At 36.3% G+C, this 18,075-nt stretch overlaps 3 protein-coding genes across 3 annotated transcripts; 2 read left to right on the top strand and 1 right to left on the bottom strand.

The window, feature by feature from the left end:
- Positions 1-549: 549 nt before the first annotated feature.
- On the bottom strand, positions 550-5,569 carry LOC130710836 (pyruvate dehydrogenase E1 component subunit beta-3, chloroplastic-like). Its single transcript, XM_057560209.1, has 4 exons — positions 5,246-5,569; positions 4,987-5,081; positions 4,827-4,867; positions 550-1,892 (listed from the first exon to the last, which is right to left on the bottom strand). Exons 1-4 carry the CDS (start codon positions 5,337-5,339, stop codon positions 920-922), a joined length of 1,203 nt encoding a protein of 400 aa, XP_057416192.1. The 5' UTR covers positions 5,340-5,569; the 3' UTR covers positions 550-919.
- A 4,236-nt stretch (positions 5,570-9,805) lies between these two features.
- On the top strand, positions 9,806-13,603 carry LOC130714198 (protein TIFY 5A-like). The gene is made up of 3 exons (XM_057564088.1): positions 9,806-10,009; positions 10,097-10,223; positions 13,240-13,603. The coding sequence occupies exons 1-3, from the start codon at positions 9,945-9,947 to the stop codon at positions 13,495-13,497; spliced, it is 450 nt and encodes a 149-aa protein (XP_057420071.1). The 5' UTR covers positions 9,806-9,944; the 3' UTR covers positions 13,498-13,603.
- A 1,205-nt stretch (positions 13,604-14,808) lies between these two features.
- On the top strand, positions 14,809-16,481 carry LOC130715710 (protein transport protein Sec61 subunit gamma-like). The gene is made up of 3 exons (XM_057565830.1): positions 14,809-14,967; positions 15,060-15,175; positions 16,249-16,481. The coding sequence occupies exons 1-2, from the start codon at positions 14,874-14,876 to the stop codon at positions 15,173-15,175; spliced, it is 210 nt and encodes a 69-aa protein (XP_057421813.1). The 5' UTR covers positions 14,809-14,873; the 3' UTR covers positions 16,249-16,481.
- Positions 16,482-18,075: the final 1,594 nt, after the last annotated feature.

The raw sequence follows: 18,075 nt of genomic DNA on the forward strand, positions 1-18,075 counted from the left end.
TAGCAAACTTCCTTGTTTTCACCCAACTCTCCTTCTTCCGTTGTTGTTTTTTATCTTCAAAAAAATTAGAACATTTATGTAATGGAAACTAATACCGTATAAATGATGTACTTTGCATGCATGTGCTCATTGAAAAACAATTAGAAAGAACAATAGCCATTGAGGATATAGTACGAAAAGATTAAGAGTACTAGCTACTACTGAATTTACTTTATATTCACCATATTAAGAGTGTGTTGTGGTTTGGAGAACAGTAATTCAACAACAAAAAAGTCGGAAAAAGGACTTTCAACTCCAATTCAACAATTTTCTCCTTCAGCTTTGAAGGCTTTTAAAAACATGGGAAAAAGCACGCTCGTTCCCGATCCAAACATGCACTAAGATGATAAATACGCAAAGTTATTTGGTGAAATAGAAAAATTCAAGCTGTTTGATCATGTTTCTGCAGGTGAATGAATATACACAGTAGAGCAATCCCAGAGCTAAAACCCATTCAAGGTTTGAAACTGACACCAAACTTTGGAATTAAAATAAAAAAACACCCAGAAGTCGTGTGACATTTAGAATTGAATATAACATTCAAAATCAATGAGAACAAACTACTACATCCATACAAGTGAACTCAAAATTAACTAGACCTATAACAGACAATAGCTGACATCAACATCAATTACAAATACTTCCCTAGATGTAGATGAACTAATTAGAAAGCCTCAGATTGGGTGAACAGTTCTAAACATTCTTTAAAAAATTTGCCAAGGATACTAGAAATTAAATGGCAATCATAACTTATGGGGGTTTTAGAAGGGAAAGAAAACAAATGAAATGAGAAAACCTTGACCAAAGTTCTATTTTAACTTAACAAGCACAATAGCATTACCGAAAAAAACATGTCCTAATTGCACATGTTTTGCTGCATTCACTGGCAGAGCTGCTCAACTGCTGTCACAATCTGAGCAGGCTGAACCACCGTCATTTCTTCCAACGGTCCAGCATATGGGGTTGGCACGTCCTGAGATGACAAACAAACGATGGGAGCATCCAAATAGTCATTGAAATTTTCACTAATAGCAGCAGTCAGACTAGCACCAATTCCACCAGTCCTCATGCACTCTTCAACAATCAGCACCCTATGTGTCTTCTTTACTGAATTCCCAATTGTGTGAAGATCAAACGGTTTCAATGACCTGATATCAATTACTTCAGGGTCATACCCCTTGTTCACCAATGTCTTTGCAGCTTGCATGACATGGTACCTCATCCTGGAATAGGTTAATATCGTGACATGCTCCCCGGGTCTAACCATCTCGGCTTCTTCAAGTGACAACACATACTCTTCATCTGGAATTCTCTCCTTGAGGTTGTAAAGCAAAACATGTTCAAAAAGGATCACGGGGTTATCACTTCGGATTGCAGCTTTCATCAAGCCCTTGGCATTGTAAGGGGTTGAGCAAGCCACCATCTGGATTCCAGGGATTGACTGAAAATAAGACTCCAGTCTCTGTGAGTGCTCGGCTCCGAGTTGCCGCCCGACTCCACCAGGTCCACGAATGACAACTGGGATTTTGAACTGGCCTCCAGATGTGTAATGCAGCATCCCACAATTGTTAGAGATTTGGTTGAATGCGAGAAGTAGGAATCCCATGTTCATGCCCTCAATAACTGGCCTTAGACCAGTCATGGCAGCTCCAATGCCCATGCCGGTGAAGGCATTCTCAGCAATAGGGGTGTCCAGAACTCTCAGGTCCCCAAACTTGTTGGCCAGGTCTTTAGTCACTTTGTAAGATCCTCCATAATGACCTACATCTTCACCCATAACGCATACATTAGGATCCCTCTCCATTTCTTCTTCCAAACCTTCACGTAGGGCTTCAAAAAGGAGAAGTTCATGCCTGAAAATGAGATGCATATCTCATCAATTCCATTGTTATTGATCATAACTCTACAATAAGTGAAGCTAATAAGAGAGAAAAAAAGAATGCCAAAGCATGTTTTTAGTAGCTTCAACCAGTCATATATTTACTAATGTTCTGAATTAAGTGTGACAAGTATGTGGCCCAGAGTAACTACTTTTACCTTCCAGTCATATATTTACTAATGTTCTTATAAAATCAACTAAAATTCAAAATAAATATTACCATAAAATTAACTAACTCATGGGGTTTGGCGAATCATTTGTTGAGTCAAAAGAGAAGACAATCTTTATGAAGCACGTACATATTCACAGAAGAGAGCAAAACATCCTAAAAATCTGGACAGAAGGAAGCGCCATGGGTGTGTCTCGCACCCAATTCAGGTGACCAGAAAATAATATATTCATTTAAAACCAAAGGACGTGGAACATTACTAGAATATACTCTTTATCTTAACTTCTACTGCAACATTCAGATCACCACTTAATCCTTTAACCCTCCTACTTGTGATACTCTCCAGCACAAGGGATGAGCTATTCCAAGGCTATGCAAGTGTAATCAAAAGGCTATGAGCTTACATTTGATTTCTCAGGCAATGAGCCTTCACTCAGGCCCTAACTTTGGAGCCTAGGTGAGGGCCCTTGCAGAGTAAAATAAGCTAAGGGCCGTACGCCTTCAATCCCTTTGTTCTGCAAGGATATGAAACTGTAAAAACCCCACTTAGTAATGTCGTGAGCTTTGACTCAGACAAGAATAATCTGACCCTTGCCGTTGCATTAAAAAGTTTAAAAGTACAACACCAAGGGGCCACCAATTACACAAGTACCTTTTCAGACATTTTGCTCAACTTTTCTGTCTCCCTGATCCCCTTCTCACTAATACACAGCAATCCTCTGTCTCATTCTATTCTGTCCTGGCCCTCCAAACAAGGGAGTCCAGGATGATTTTTTATGTTTGTAATAAAGTCTTTCATTTAACCCAGTGAAGAAGTGTGACTTGCTTGTGTCACTAAGAAACTAGCACCTTAAATAATTGGCAAAAAATCAGGACCTACTTTCATTTCATTTTATCAGAAGTCGAAAATATGCTTAATTGGTAGCCAACTCCACACATTATTAACACATCAATAAGTAAGGAAGTTTTGGCCATGTTTCAGTAATATGACTTCCCCTCTTTCCAATGCTTATATTTTCATCTGTACCAAGCACATTCTAACGCTATGCTTAAATTGAGTAACTACGAAAAACTGGAAACTGCAAAGGTAGATTCTACTATGTTAAAATCTGTCCACATTTCCACTCCCCACCCAAGCGTTTATACTACAAAGACCATATTAGATTACTTTTACGTGTAACTCCAGGAAAAAAACTGGAACAATTCATCTATTCATAGCTTCATATAAAGAAGTCAATCTGTGAGCAAAAGTCAATCTGAACATGGTTATATAAAGAAGACAATCTGTCAGCAAAAGTGTAAACATATCACCACAGCTTCATAACTATGCCTATGCTTGCATAGCCGATCCTAAAGCCTGGGTAAAGGAAGAATGTTGTCTTAGGCCTTCGGCAGCCCACGTCAAACTAACCGATATCTTTAATATGGATCAAACACGACAGATTTGTGTTAATACTAAGTCGTTGCCCGAAAGCAACGTGTTGTATGAGTCAAGTACAGTGTTAAATCAGCTAGAGCCTTTGCATCAAAGCCCCTATACAAAGTGAAATGAGCAAGGGTCCTCACAACTTCCTGGACGTGTAATCTATTTTAATTATTCTTTAGCATATGACCTCAAGATTTTGAATTTTTGTTTTAAAAAGCGGGAGGCACATCTTATTACAAATAAAAGCGGGGCCTTGAGGTCACAAATTGACAAGTTACAAACCCAAGAATTAAGTGGAGGCAGCTCAAGGGAGAGAAACTATTTGACTTTTAAGAGAAAGTTAGTGGAGGAAGGTAATTGGTATCTGTTTAATCCTGTTTTGAACATGCTTATCAGGGATATACAGAAGAGCACTAAACTGCATGATATTTGCGGATGCTATAGTTTTAATAGAAGAATCAAGAGAAGCGGTTAATTCTAAACTTGAGATTTGGAGAAAGACTTCGGAATCTATTGGATTTCAATTAAGATCGAGTAAGACAAAATATATGCATGGCAATTTTATTAACACTAGTATAGGAAGTAATCTGGAAGTGGAAATGACATCATACTACAGGTTTCATAGATTAGGTACGTGGGATATATTATACAAAATAATGAGTAAATTGACAAAGATGTTATACAAATAGTTCAAGCTAGGTGGTTAAAGTGGAGAAAAACATCACGAGTTATCTTATCTGTGACCACAAAGTACCTACCAATCTCAAAGGAAAGTTTTACTGAACTTCTATAAGACTCATTATCCTCAGTGGTAGTGAACGTTGGGCTTTAAAGGGACAGCAGAAAAAAGATAGAGTAGCATAAATGACAATGTTAAGATAGATGCGTGGCAACATTAGAAATGACATGATGCGCAATGATCATATAAGAAAAATATATTGGGGTAGTGCCTATCGATGAAAAGTTGACGGAAAATCAGTTAAGATGGTACGGACATTCACAAAGAAGTCTTTTGGATGCACCACAGAGAAGAGTTGATAACGTGGTCCTAAGTTCTGTGAAGAACATTGGATGATATTGTCAAAACTGACTTATTTATTGTCAATAATATCCCACGAAAAATGGTTTTTTGATCGACCGCAATCGCATCGTGTGATTCATATAACCGAACTCAAAGTGGGATAAGGGATTGGTTGTTGATGTTATATCACCATAGCTTCATCTTAAACAATAATAATAAATCACTATCACTGAATTGTATAACATGGAAAGACAACAAAAAGTGATTACAGAACTAGAGAGTAGACACATACCCAGGTTTTGATGTAGAAGCCACAGAACTGCCCTCCTTTGTCTATAAACAACCAACAAACACCATTTTAAAACTTGATAACACCATGCAAAACACTTCACATTGATCCCAAATCAAACTGCAAAAAAGGGAATGGAAAGGGGAGTGATGAAATAACTTACTGCAACTGCATTGGTAATCAACAAATCATGCTTGCGAGCTCCTGTCTGGTTCGCCCTTGCATCAGATCTGACAACAAAGATTCCAGCTTTCCTCTCTGCATCAATCAATAAAAAAAACCACACCCACCAAAATCAAAATCCCAAATTTACATAACCCCCTTCAAAATTTGGCATCCAAAACCAGAATCACCCATCAGCTACAAATCATAAAATCAATTCAATTATCAAATTTGAAAGAAAAATCTTTGAAGAAGCGAACCTGAGAGGGATCTACGAGAAGAAAGCAGGGACCTTTTGGAATTGGAGGGAGATAGTGAAGTGAGAGCTCCCAATCCCTGGAAAAGGGTCGCCATTGGATCACCAAAAAAGAATGGAAATGAAGAGTTTGAGGGAAAAAGATTAGGACTTTATTTATAACAGGAAAATTGGGCGGAGAAATCAATGAAGATTTTTGAGCTTGTGTTGTGTTGTGTTGTGTTTTTCTCTCTTTTCTCACACACATGCTATTGCTAATGCTAAGTACTAGTTGTAACCAAGCTGGTGCATAGTTTCCATCGCCAAAATGAGGTCTTTGTTATGGACGATGATGCCTTATTGGTGGCCTAAATTGGACCTGATTAATGGGACCTCACATTCCACATACCTGTCACACTTGGTTCTGTTTATGGTTGTTGTTTGCATTCACTAGTTTCATCTTCTTTTTTTGTTTTGATATCTTGGTTTCTTTGTAAATGGTAGTTGACATGGGTTGGGTTGAATTTTTTGTTGGGTTCATTAGTTCTGAGTTCTGACCCAATTTGTCTATTGATGTGTCTGGACTCATTCATAATGTGGTTTGGACTTTAACCAAAAAATATTGTGGTTTGGACTCAGGCCTAGCCCCCATTGAGGAGAAAAAAACACTATTTTTTCAGGGCACAAGAAGGGACGACCATGTAAAGGAGTTGGCATGGGAATGTGAAAAGACCTAGAATTTTCATTAGTTTTTAATTATTTTTGTTTAATGTGTAATATTTTTCTTATATCAAATTATAATTATTTGTGATGTTTGAACTTTGAACTTGTTGGAATAATTTGGTTAAGAATGAAATCTTCTGCTGGCCGAAAATATTGATGTGTTGTTTTATTTTGATAGATGCATTATGACCTTTAACTTGTTGAGTGACATTGCAAATTTGGTAATGATGTGACTTACATTGTTTTCAATAATTGTTGATAGTATCCTACACGACAAATAGTAACCTAATTTGGAGATACTAGAATAATAAATACAACTTAGGGGTACTATTAATCCTAGCAGTTGGCGACCAATTTAGAGGCACTCGGCAACAAACAAATGACAAACATTCATTAACAAATTTGCATTAACAATCGATATTACCGTAGACCATGACAGACACTAACATTCGATCAAAGAAATTTCCAATGTCATACATAATGTCGGCTAAATTGACTTAATTAGAATCGGCTTATATGATCGGATCGGGAAAGCCAACCAAGACTACCCAAGAAGTGGTAGAGAGAGGGGAGCGTTTGAACGTCGGGTTGAGGAGAGTAAGGGGTAGCGTCTGGAGCTGAGAAGTTCGGGGTGTAGCTTTTGAACACCGTGGTTGAGCCCGGGTGGGGGTCCTGCGAAGGTACTTCGATGCCTACGTTAGTTCAGGAGCTTGGCTCTCAAAATCTCTAAGTGTTGAAGTTAGAAAAACCCGCCTTGGGTCCAATTGAGGGAGTCTTTTATACTTGCCCAAGGAGCTAGTGTTGCCCCAGGCGAAGTCATGAGTGCCTAGGCCAAAGGGGCCTCTCTACCGTTAGATCTCTCTAGGGTCTTTTTTGCATTCAGAGACCTAAGGGTTAGGGGCTCCTAGTAACCAGTAGCTAGACCTCGAGCCTCGTTCTTAGCCCTTTGTAGCTGGGGTCTAGGATCAACGATGGGATGGTTGAGGTGATCGATTTGCATCCTTCCCTAGCTTGCGCTACCCGCGCTTGATGCACTTGGCACATGGCATGATCGGGCTAGTACGATCGTCTCGATTTGTTAGTTGGAGGTATGAACTAACCAGTCGAGGGGTGGTCGGTCTTACCGACTCCCAAAACAGTGGTCCCTTAGTTCTGGTCCACAAGGATTGTAGAGTTTGAACTATGGCGGTAGCCGGTCTTGCCGACTCCCATAACATGATCGATATTAATTTTTATGAATATTCGTCGACCGAAATACACAATTAGTTGTTTGGGAGTTGGCTAAAAAACACTCAATGTAACACCAACTAATTAAAGAAGTTGATATTAGATACATTTTGTAAAAATGAGAAATTTGCTTATATTATTCGTGGAATTATCTACATATATAGATTTATAGGTATTTCACTCAAAATTGAAGTAAAATTCGCTGTTTGATAGCAAAGATCATATAGGCAATAAGAATTGAATGAGATAGAGTGTAATATTTGAGTAAGTTTAGAATTTAGGCCTTGTTTGGAAACACAGCTTAATTAAGCGCTTATGGTCATAAGCGCTTATGACATAAGCGCTTATTCATAAGCTATTTACATTTTTTATTGAAATAAATTGAAAATAAGTTATACATAAGCATAGGTTCTTTTTCATAAGCTATCTTGAATAGCTTATGGTGGGTCATAAGCTGTTTGCATAAGCTCTCAAACACTAACATAAGAGTTTATGCTAACATATAAGCTCAAATAAACTCTTCTTAACGGGGTCTAAGTGTTAGTAGAGTGTAAGCTACTACTTTTTTATTTAGAGCATCTCCAATGGTAGTATCTAATGTTAAATAAATACTCATATGGGGATTTATTACCATTGAAGTACATATTCAATTTCAACATGACAAATATGAGTATGTGGGAATAGATACTCTACACTAGACTTGAAAAGTGAGCTTGTATTTATTACAAGCACTTACAATTAGTATAATTAACAATTAAAATGGAGATAAATAATAAAATATACAAAAGTGATGTTGATGGTGTGATCCACTACAGAAACTTTTAAGAGTTGTTGGGTTTGAGTAAAAAGTTAGTAAAGTGGTGTAAATGATGTGACATTATGAGAAATTGTAAAAAATGAAGTGTAGATATTATAGTGAGTATGATGGATGTAGATGCTCTTAGAGCATCTCCAATGCTAGTTCTTAGCACTATTCATGTGAGTCTGTATTGTCACATGTGCATAAGCAACTTTCAAGCAATTTTGCTTCCCATGAGTTCTTAGTTCTTACCACTATTCATTTGGTCACACCAACTACGTTATTTATACTTTCTATTTTCATAAAGTAAAAAACAAAACTCATTTTTTTTGATAGGCAATATGAATTATATTGAATAGAAGTACAAGGGGTACTTCAACCCAATACAAATAGAGAGAAGAAGAAGAAATATACAAGCTAAGAGCTAACAAGTACAAAAACAAAGAACCTAAATATGACAAAACTACCCCACCTAATGCCTCCTTGAAAATAGACTTAACAAAACATGCCTCATTAAAACCTTACTAGGATAAAACCCTCTTGGGAAAACCTAGCAAGGAAAAAGAGTACCAATTTTAAAAAGTCAAGAGGGTATTTTCAAGGAAGCTTACAAAGAATTCTAATACCCACCCCAAACCAAGCTGCCAAGCCTTACAATCAATTCAGTTCCCACCTCCAATGCAGAATTCATTACTCACTTTGGGTTTTTATGTTGCAGCTTCAAAGCTTCCTTCAGAAAATACACCTCCAAATAAAATACCTGATAGCATACCTCTCTTGTAATCACCAAACCATAATGAGAAGAATAACTTTAGCATCCCCAGCATAATTCCGTAGTCATACACGAGATAAAAAGGAAAGCCACCAAATCCAATTAATCAGCCAAGGTAAGCAACACCTTATATAAGAACTCAAAAAGTAATAAAGTAATTTAGATGAGAGAGAAATAAAGTAATTTGGATGAGAGAGAAATAATTAATATTTAAAGCTAAGAACTCAAAAAGTAAAACTCCTTATATAAGAAAATGCTTTGTTTGTTAGGAGAGAGATAGAAGAGAGAGATGCAAGAGAGAGATAGGAGAGAGATGGGGAAGTAACCTTGTTTGGTGGGAGAGAGGAGGGAGGGAGGAGGGGGTTGTAGAGGTGGGGTCCACCCCTTTTTGGAGTCTCTCCAATTTGGAGAGAAATTGAACAGTAACCGTGGGTTGCATTTTTTTATTTTTTTTTACTACTTTTAGCCAACTTAGTGGCGGTTTTTAACCCCCACTTTGTTATTTTTTTCAAAAAAATATTATTTTAATCTAAAGTTAATCTTTTCTCTCTCTTCCACCTCATTATTTCTCGTCTCTCTCTCCTCTATCTCTATCATACCAAACAACCTCTTAAATCCACTCTATTTCTCACATATTTCTCTCTACTAAATCTATCTCTTCTCTACTCTCTCTACCCTACCAAACATAGTGTAAAAGATTCATATCAGCACATTAATGGTAAATGACTGATGCTATTGGAAGATAAAAACATGTAAGATTTGTTAAATGATTGAGCAGAGCGCGTGTAATATGAAGCGGCATAATAAAGCTCACTCACACTCACCAACTCATTGACAGGAAACGTTTATGGCAATTTCGTCTCGAGCGTGACGCAAACGCACCGCACCGCCGCACCGTCATCACATGATGCAAACTCTTAAAAACCGTGAAACACGTGCTGAAATACACAAACTCTTACTACATGCATTCACTTTTCATTCTTCCAATGTGTTCCCCGCCGATACAATATTCTCATTTTTGTTGTGCTTTACGTGTTTCGAATGAAAGCACGCACTTCACTCCATTTTTCCACTTCTTTTAACAACACACCACCCTCTTTTATACTACCATTCACGCTCTTGATCTTTTTCTTTTTCTTATACTACCTCACAAAAACAACTTCAATCTCTGATTTGATTTCTCTCTCAAAGATATTGATCAAGATGAGGAGGAATTTGAATTTAGAACTTCAACTCTTCCCTCCCTCTCATTCCGATCTTCGCCCCATGTAAGTAACTTTTCTTTTCTCTTGTTTCTGAGTCATTAGATTATGAATAATGTCTGATTCTTTTGTTTTGTCTCCAATGAATTGAAGAAATGATGAAGAAGAAGCCAGAGAGAGCCAACAACAAGACCACAGCCACCAGCAGCAACAACAACACCGGCCGCTCACCATTTTCTATGGTGGCAAGACTTGCGTCCGTGATGTCACAGAAATTCAGGTTAATATCATTTTTTACTTTAATTTTTCTTATCAAATTTCCTTTCTTTTGAGTGTTAATTCTCTGTTTTTTTTTTATTCTTCATAACCTGAAAATAGAGATAGGATTTACAATGTTTGTTCCAAGTAGTAGCTTTTCTGATCTGGCTACCCACCTCGTACACATGCTAGTTCAATAGATTCAACATAGACTTTTTTGTGTTGATTTGCTCTCGCAAATCTTCTGTAGTGATAGTTAAATGCGTTCCAAAAATTATGATTCTTAAGGATTAATCAATTTTAACCATTAAGTTTGGAATGAAGACCATTTGTGCTCACTTCTTCTCAACTAGCTTTGACACATTAAGTCCTTAAGGAACAACTCAAGCAATAAAAGCTGAGTGACATCATAAGATAGCAAGTGTAGGTTGATCATGGGATCGGATCTATAATAAAGATATAAAAAATAATTAACCTCCCAGAAATTATTATTTTTTTGACTGATGAGCCTTAGTGTTTTTAGTGAGGCTTATCATGTTAACTACATGGTGAGTAGAGCTGTCAATATGGGCCAGCCCGACCCATATGGGTCAGTCCGTATGGGTTGGGTTCAAAACGGGTTGGGTTATGTCAACCCGGGGTTTTAACGAGCCAGGAAAATATGAACACAACCCGACCCGCAACGAGCTCGCGGGTTGACGGGCTGGCTCGCGGGCTGAGTGAAATAAATATAAAAAATTGAGAAATTGGATTAGAAAATGTTTAAAATGCTATAAAAAAAATAATTTCAAAAAAATACTTATAGAAATTGATATCAACTCATAAAAAGAGGTTTATCAACGCAATTATTTTTATCTCACATTTGAAATATAGAAAAATAGTTTTGTTTACAGGATTTAAGAACACAATTATTTTACTGTCACATTTAAAATGAGATAAATAATATAATAATAATAATAAATAAAACATAAAAAATTGACTCAAATTAAAAGAAATGAAAATTTCAATTTTTCTATCTAAAATTAATCCATAAAACTAACCTGGAATTAAAGAGAAATAAAATAAATTTTTTAATTAAAAATAACTCTAACCCGACGGGTTGGATCGCTTGACCCGCGGGTTGGCCCGTCTAACCCGCGGGTTAAACGAGCCGGGTTGCGCTAACCCAAGTTTTTTTCGAGCTGGAATTTAACCAACCCAACCCGGCTCATTTAGCCAACCCGTTGAGCCAACCCATATTGACAGCTCTAATGGTGAGTAATTAACTACTGTGTGTCTGTATCTACAACAACAAAAAACCTACTGTAACTCACATAATGCAGTGAAAGAGAAGGATGTAACTTTGTAAATGGTGCATGGTAAATTCCATGAAGGCAGTGGCGGATCCAGGACCCCCGGCCAGGGGGTTCAAATTTTTCACATGAACACATCGGTAAAAATATAATTAAAAACAACTTTAATATGTTTATACATCAGAAATTATACAAGTCATAGTTGCCCTCTACGTGATTTCATATTATGAAATCGTTGAACAATTTACACTAACAATAGCGATTTTTTTCTCCCCTCAATCGAAGGAAAACTAAATAAAGTTAAATCTTACATAAAACTTGCAGAAATATATAAAAGCGACTTTCTCTTATTATTTTACTTACTAACGAAAATAGCAGCCCAAATAAGTAAAAACAGAGGAAAAAGTACCTGTCACTTGAAATTTTGTATCTGCAAATATTTATGTATATATGCACATGTATATGTATCTATGATTCATTAATATTTATGTATATATGCACATGCAAAATATCTTAGTTTAAATTGACCAACTGAGGTGAGAAATCTAAACTGAAAACACCAGAAAAATATATTATTCTCATTGAACGTTTCCAATTCAGTAAAGATCAGATAAATGAATAATTCGATTGTCTTCAAGAATTAAGTAACTAACTCGAAACAGAAAAATTGAACAAAGGAAGCATAATTTGAGATTGAACTATTTTGCATACGTTGATTTTGATTGCAGTTCTCACATCTCAGTTGGGTGGGACTTAGGGTAGCGAGAGAAAGAGGATGAGTGGCTGAGTGCGCGTGTGTGTGAGAGAGTGAGAGGAGTAAGTCTTTAGTGCAAATAGGATCAAAACTTAGTCTACTAGTGTAATTTAAAAATTCCAGGGGGTTCAAAAAATATATTATATAGAGGTATAAGTGCAAAAAAAAATTTGTTCAACCCCCTCACTTACAAGTAGATCTGCCCATGCATGAAGGCAAGTTGGTGATATATAAACAAGTCAAGACAACGAAAGGTGTAGAAAGCAGAAGGGTGGGTGGTGCATCTGACCTGTACCACTTTGTTTGATGTGTAACTTGGCAATAGTTTCCAAAATGGGGACTAGTCATTTTGACCTTAAAAACTGGACACAAATGTATACCAACAAGTACAACACTTGTAGTGCATGTTTTTCTCAAGGTCGACGATGCGTGTTCTTTTATTTCATTTTCTCCTTGTCACCTTTTTTCTTTCTGACAGCTGGTATTTTCCCAAAGTCACCTCATTTCATACTCTATTATCCACTTTTTATTTTAGGCGCATAATTTTCACGTGCTGCCATGAATTACAAAAATATCATCACATAATTTCTATAATTTTGATTTTTAAATGCCTCAGAGGTATATTTAATTGCCATTCATATATTTATTTCTATTTGGAAAGATGTTTAATTTGTTTGCTATCCAATATCTAGTAAGTGCATGTGGGATATGTTGGAATTAACAGAATGTCCCCCGGTCACAGTTTTTAAAATTGGTTATTTAAACTTTTAGGTTAAAAATTGGATTAAAAAACACATTTTAGTGAAATATTATACATTTATCATACTCATGATGACATTGCGAGAAAAAATTAATACACAAAACAAAAGACTATGTTTGGATGCAAATGTACATTATGACTCATTTTGAGATTAAAAATAGGTGAACGAAAAAATTTCATGTAAATATCTTGTTACATTATAGCTAACTGGCTTCATGTGAATTGCGTGCAGGCCAGATCAATTTTAATGGTTGCACATAAAGAGATCATGGAGGAAAGAGTGAGGACACCAACAGCAACAACAACATCAACAGGGTCATCACCAGTAATACCGCAGTCACATCAAAACTTGAACAGCCCTTGCACGAGTCATTACATGCAAAAATCGCTGCAGAGGTTTCTCCAGAAGAGGAAGAATCGGGCCCAAGAAGCATCCCCATACAATGTTAGGTCAAATGAGCAAAATCATGATAGAACAAATGAAAATTAATTTCCATCTTGTTTTTACATTAGACTATATAGTATGATGGATCGATCATGTATCATTTTAACTCCTTTTTTTTAAAAAGTTTGTGATATGTGAATTATGTAGTATATTAATTGGGGGTTGTCTAAATGACTCATTAGAAAGTTTGAGTTAAATAACTCATCATTCAATCACATTTGAGATAAGTGAGTTGAAAATAAATTAATAAATAAAATATAAAAATTTTAACTCAAATATTTAAGACCATAGATGATCTTAAAAAGAGTAATAAAAGAGTGATTAATTTATTATCAGTGGGGTGTGGTGAAACTTATACAATATTTTAAAGCAAAATATTGAGAACAAAAGAGTCATGTAACTTAATTATGAATTTGAATTTGTTCCACCAAACTATATGTTTACATATTTTGCAGCTCTTGCTCATAGCTCTTGTATCACTACAAGAAAGGCCTTATAGCGTTAACGTTAAGTGTCGACCCCTAAACTAACGCTATTTATCGCTATTTAGCATCAATCAAATTGACAAAATACATTTAAATTTTTGTGTACTTTACCTAAAAGCAGTGTTGTATTGGCCAACATTGATTAAAGTTGGGCTTAGCCAACTCTAAAGGCATAACTGGTCGACACTAGTTCATTTATCACACAACATCACCCAAATGTCGTGTCGGTTTTGATGCTAAATTTGAATTAATTAACGGGTCATCCTCAATCTCATGACCACATTCGATTGATTTGAACCTTGAATCCCTTATTCTTCCTAGACCCCAATAATCTCTTCTCTTCTCCACCTATCTTGCCTCTTAGACTAACCCCTCAGTTCCCTAACCTCATTCACCTATTCTCCCTCTAGACTGGTTGTGCTTCCCCATCTTCATTTGTTGTTGTTGCACCTCCAATCGTCGCAGTGCCCCATCATGTCGTGTACCTAGCTACTGTCCCCCGAAGACCATATCGCCTCCCACGCCCACTCTTTGCAGGTTAGTTAATTCTATTTCCTCGGCATGTTGGTTAATTTAGAAATTGGTAAGCGAGTCAGCCCGCAATTCCGCCGGTCGATTTCCCACACTCACTCTTTCACTACATTCTGTAACTAATCAGCGCACCAAATGCCAAAAGTGGACTAGCCTAACTCAACTCGCATTTTGACGACTAATAGCGGGTTGGGTCTGCCAATTCATATTGCCACCCGCTCTTTCGACATGACCAAATGGCTCTCTCAGCAATTAAAAAAATCAAATACAGATTGTCTACTCTTTAAAAATAGTTCTTTTTGATGTAAAAAAAAGGTTCTCTGAAATTATTAAAAAATAAAAATTTCAATAAAACGGTATCAGACACATCTTTGGTTTCTCAGATCCAAACACGAGAGAAAGAAAATGGAGGCCATCGACTCTGTCTTCGATCCGCTCAGAGAATTCTCCAAGGACAGCATCAGGCTCGTCAAGCGATGCCACAAACCCGATCGCAAAGGTAGGTTACTCAAACCCTAATCCCATTCCTACTTGATTCGAATCTCTGTGCTGTAGATTTTGATTTTTTCGTTTGCGTTTTGGTGTTTATAGAATTCTCCAAGGTCGCTGTACGCACCGCAATCGGTTTCGTTGTGATGGGATTTGTGGGGTTTTTCGTGAAGCTCATTTTCATTCCAATTAACAACATCATTGTTGGATCTGGTTAGGTAAAGTTCCATTTTTTTAAACAAAAATGATTTTTTGATTGTTTTTTTGCTATCCCTTTTGGACTAATTGGATCTCTATATTGATATCTGATCATCATTCATCAGGAAGATTATGACTTGATTTTTTTGGGGAAATGTTCAATTTCTGTGAAATTTGAATGGATTATTTGGTTGAATGGTTTGGGCAAATTGTAGTTTTTGTTTGTGGCAATGTTGTCCTGTAGTAGCTTGAAACAATTTGATACGATACGAAGAAGAGATTTGAAGTTAAAGTTTATAAAATGAATGAATAAAATTGGGTGTTTGGTTACATGTATGGTGGGGCAGGCATTGTAGATTGGTTTGTTTGAGATTTTTGTTGAATTAGCGATGGAAAAGAAAGCTTGCATGTTTGCTTACTCTACAAATTAAGATAAACTTCTGTTTTGGTTGCTGGTTTTGCCCTTATTGGATCATTCTTTAGTTGGTAACTTGGCATGATGAGGAAGCTCTGTATTAGAACCCAGTATTTTGGATTATGACAGTGAACATTATTTTCGTTGTATGTACTTCTATAGTGGTTAAGTACTTAAGTTTGCAAGCTTTTCCCGAAGTTTGCTTGTTCGTCGTTTACTTTCAGTCATAATTGGCTAGTGACTTATCTCTTCTTTGACTGTGGTATGTGCTGTTGCTTTGGCTTATTTTGAATGGTATTGCTTTTGATCTATATTTTTTTAACACAAATTAGTTGATATGTTAATTGACTGCATTATAAAGTGATTTATTTGGGATAAATCTTCTTCAGTTACATTCTAAATGAACATATTTGACAATGTGCTATAATTTATCAAATGGCAGCCCTCAAGATGGAATTAATCTTCTTCTGTTTATCTTTTTTTGTGATATGTTGGTTGTTTTGAAGAGGTGGAAGTTATTTTTAATTTTACTGGTATTATTAAGTTAGTGTTTAAATTGATTGATTGTTGGGATTGAGCACTAAGAGGCATCATATGGCATATTTAGTCTAGAATCTGTGTCTTGAGCCAAGTGTGTAAAATGAATGAATTAAATAACACTCTTGGTTATCTCTGCAGGATGAGGGAAACTACAGTCGCCTCAGGAATTCAAGTTGTTGAGTAAAAGGAGGCAGAAAGAGTTCCCACTTCACTAGATCGTTCTGTGCCCTAAATCTTTTTGGTTTTTTTCCTTATTTGTACGCTTCAGAAACATTATAATTTTGTTTAAAATGTAAAATCAATTTCCATAGACCCTTGACACATTGTTTGGATTTAGTAAAAGAAGGAAAAGAATTAGATAAGGGTTTGTACTTTTGCTTTGATTCTTTGCTAATTTGCTTTCTAGTTTTTTTATGATCAACCCATAATACAACAGCTCTGCTGTTTATTGGCCGTTGGGCTGACTCTAAGTTCATAAAACTCGTATCGATGATTGACTTGATAGGGTACTAAGTGTGTGTTTGCTTAAAAGTTGAAATAAAAAGTAAAAACACATTCCCTCAACTAATCTCTTTTGTTGAAGCATGACTGGATATTCGAATGTGCTATGAATCTCATAGAACAAAGTAAAATGTTGTTTGGGAACCCATCTATACCAATTGGGATAATGAAGAAATGCTCCAAAATTTCATTGAACACAAAGCAAACTGGGATGTGCTTACCCTTGCTACCAATCTTCATTTATGTCCTCCTAGAAGGGTTTTTACTCAATGTTTGGTTTGCAACTAGAGCTTGCTCTTTTGCTGCCAATGTGACGTCACCTTTAGTTTCCTCAGCTTCATGTGGTCTCCCTCACACTCACCTGGTTCATACTGGTTTGCAGCTTTTAGTTTCTCCGCTTTGCCCCGTGATTTCTGGTTGGATTCAACCGTCCATTAATTTGTATGTTCGACTTCTGGTATAATTTTCATGCTCACTTTTTTTTAAAACTTCTTGACAATTTTCTTTTTTGTTGTACATATTGATGACATATTATAATTTTTTTGGTTCAGTCCATTAATTTGTTTTTAATTCACATCACGACTGGTTTCTAAAGGGTTTCATCAATGATTCAACTTTTATTAGTATGAAACTTTTATTCCAGTTATTAAACTGATCACAATTTGGGTTATTCTCACTTCAGTTTCAAACATCTGGCCGCTTGATGTTAATAATGCATTTCTTAATGACATTTTAGAGGAAGAGGTTTACGCGCAACAACCACAAGGATCTTAGTCCTCACACAAATCACTGGTTCGCATAAGGCTCTATGTGGCATTAAACAAACCCCTAGAGCTTGGTTTGAGAGGCTTATTGCCTCCTTGATGTAACTGGAATTTCCCTCCAGCAAGTGCGATGCTTCCTCACATTTTGCATCTGTCATTTATCCACCATTGTCTGTAGATGATATAATTGTTTTAGGTAATAATTCTCAGCAGATTCAACGACTTTGTAGCAGATTAAATAATCATTTTAACTTAAAACATTTGGGCGAACTCGATTACTTTCTTGTTGTGGAAGTAAAATCTCTTATAAATGGTTTTCTTATTCTTAACCAAGTAAAATATATCTGAGACTTTTTATCTTAGGCTAATATGATTTGTTCTAAGCCAATTGCTACTCCTATGGTTGGAGAACTTAAAATTCTGTAAACATGGAGAAGATCATCTTGCTGATTCATCTCTTTATCGCTTTATTGTTGGGGCTCTACAATGTGCAACTATCAGAAGGCCTAAACTTGGTTATGTTGTCAACAAAGTGTGCATGTTTATATCGCAAACTTTGAATTCTAATTGGAAATTAGTGATAATTGAAAGGGGCTCTTTCTCTTCGCCTTCGCCTTCGACCAACTATGCTCAACAGTCTTATGTCTATGATCTGTTATTGTGATGTGGATTGGGCCTCAATCCTGACGATAAAAGGTCG

The sequence above is a fragment of the Lotus japonicus genome, chromosome 4, assembly GCF_012489685.1.
Source record: "Lotus japonicus ecotype B-129 chromosome 4, LjGifu_v1.2".
In the NCBI taxonomy this organism is placed as follows: domain Eukaryota; kingdom Viridiplantae; phylum Streptophyta; class Magnoliopsida; order Fabales; family Fabaceae; genus Lotus; species Lotus japonicus.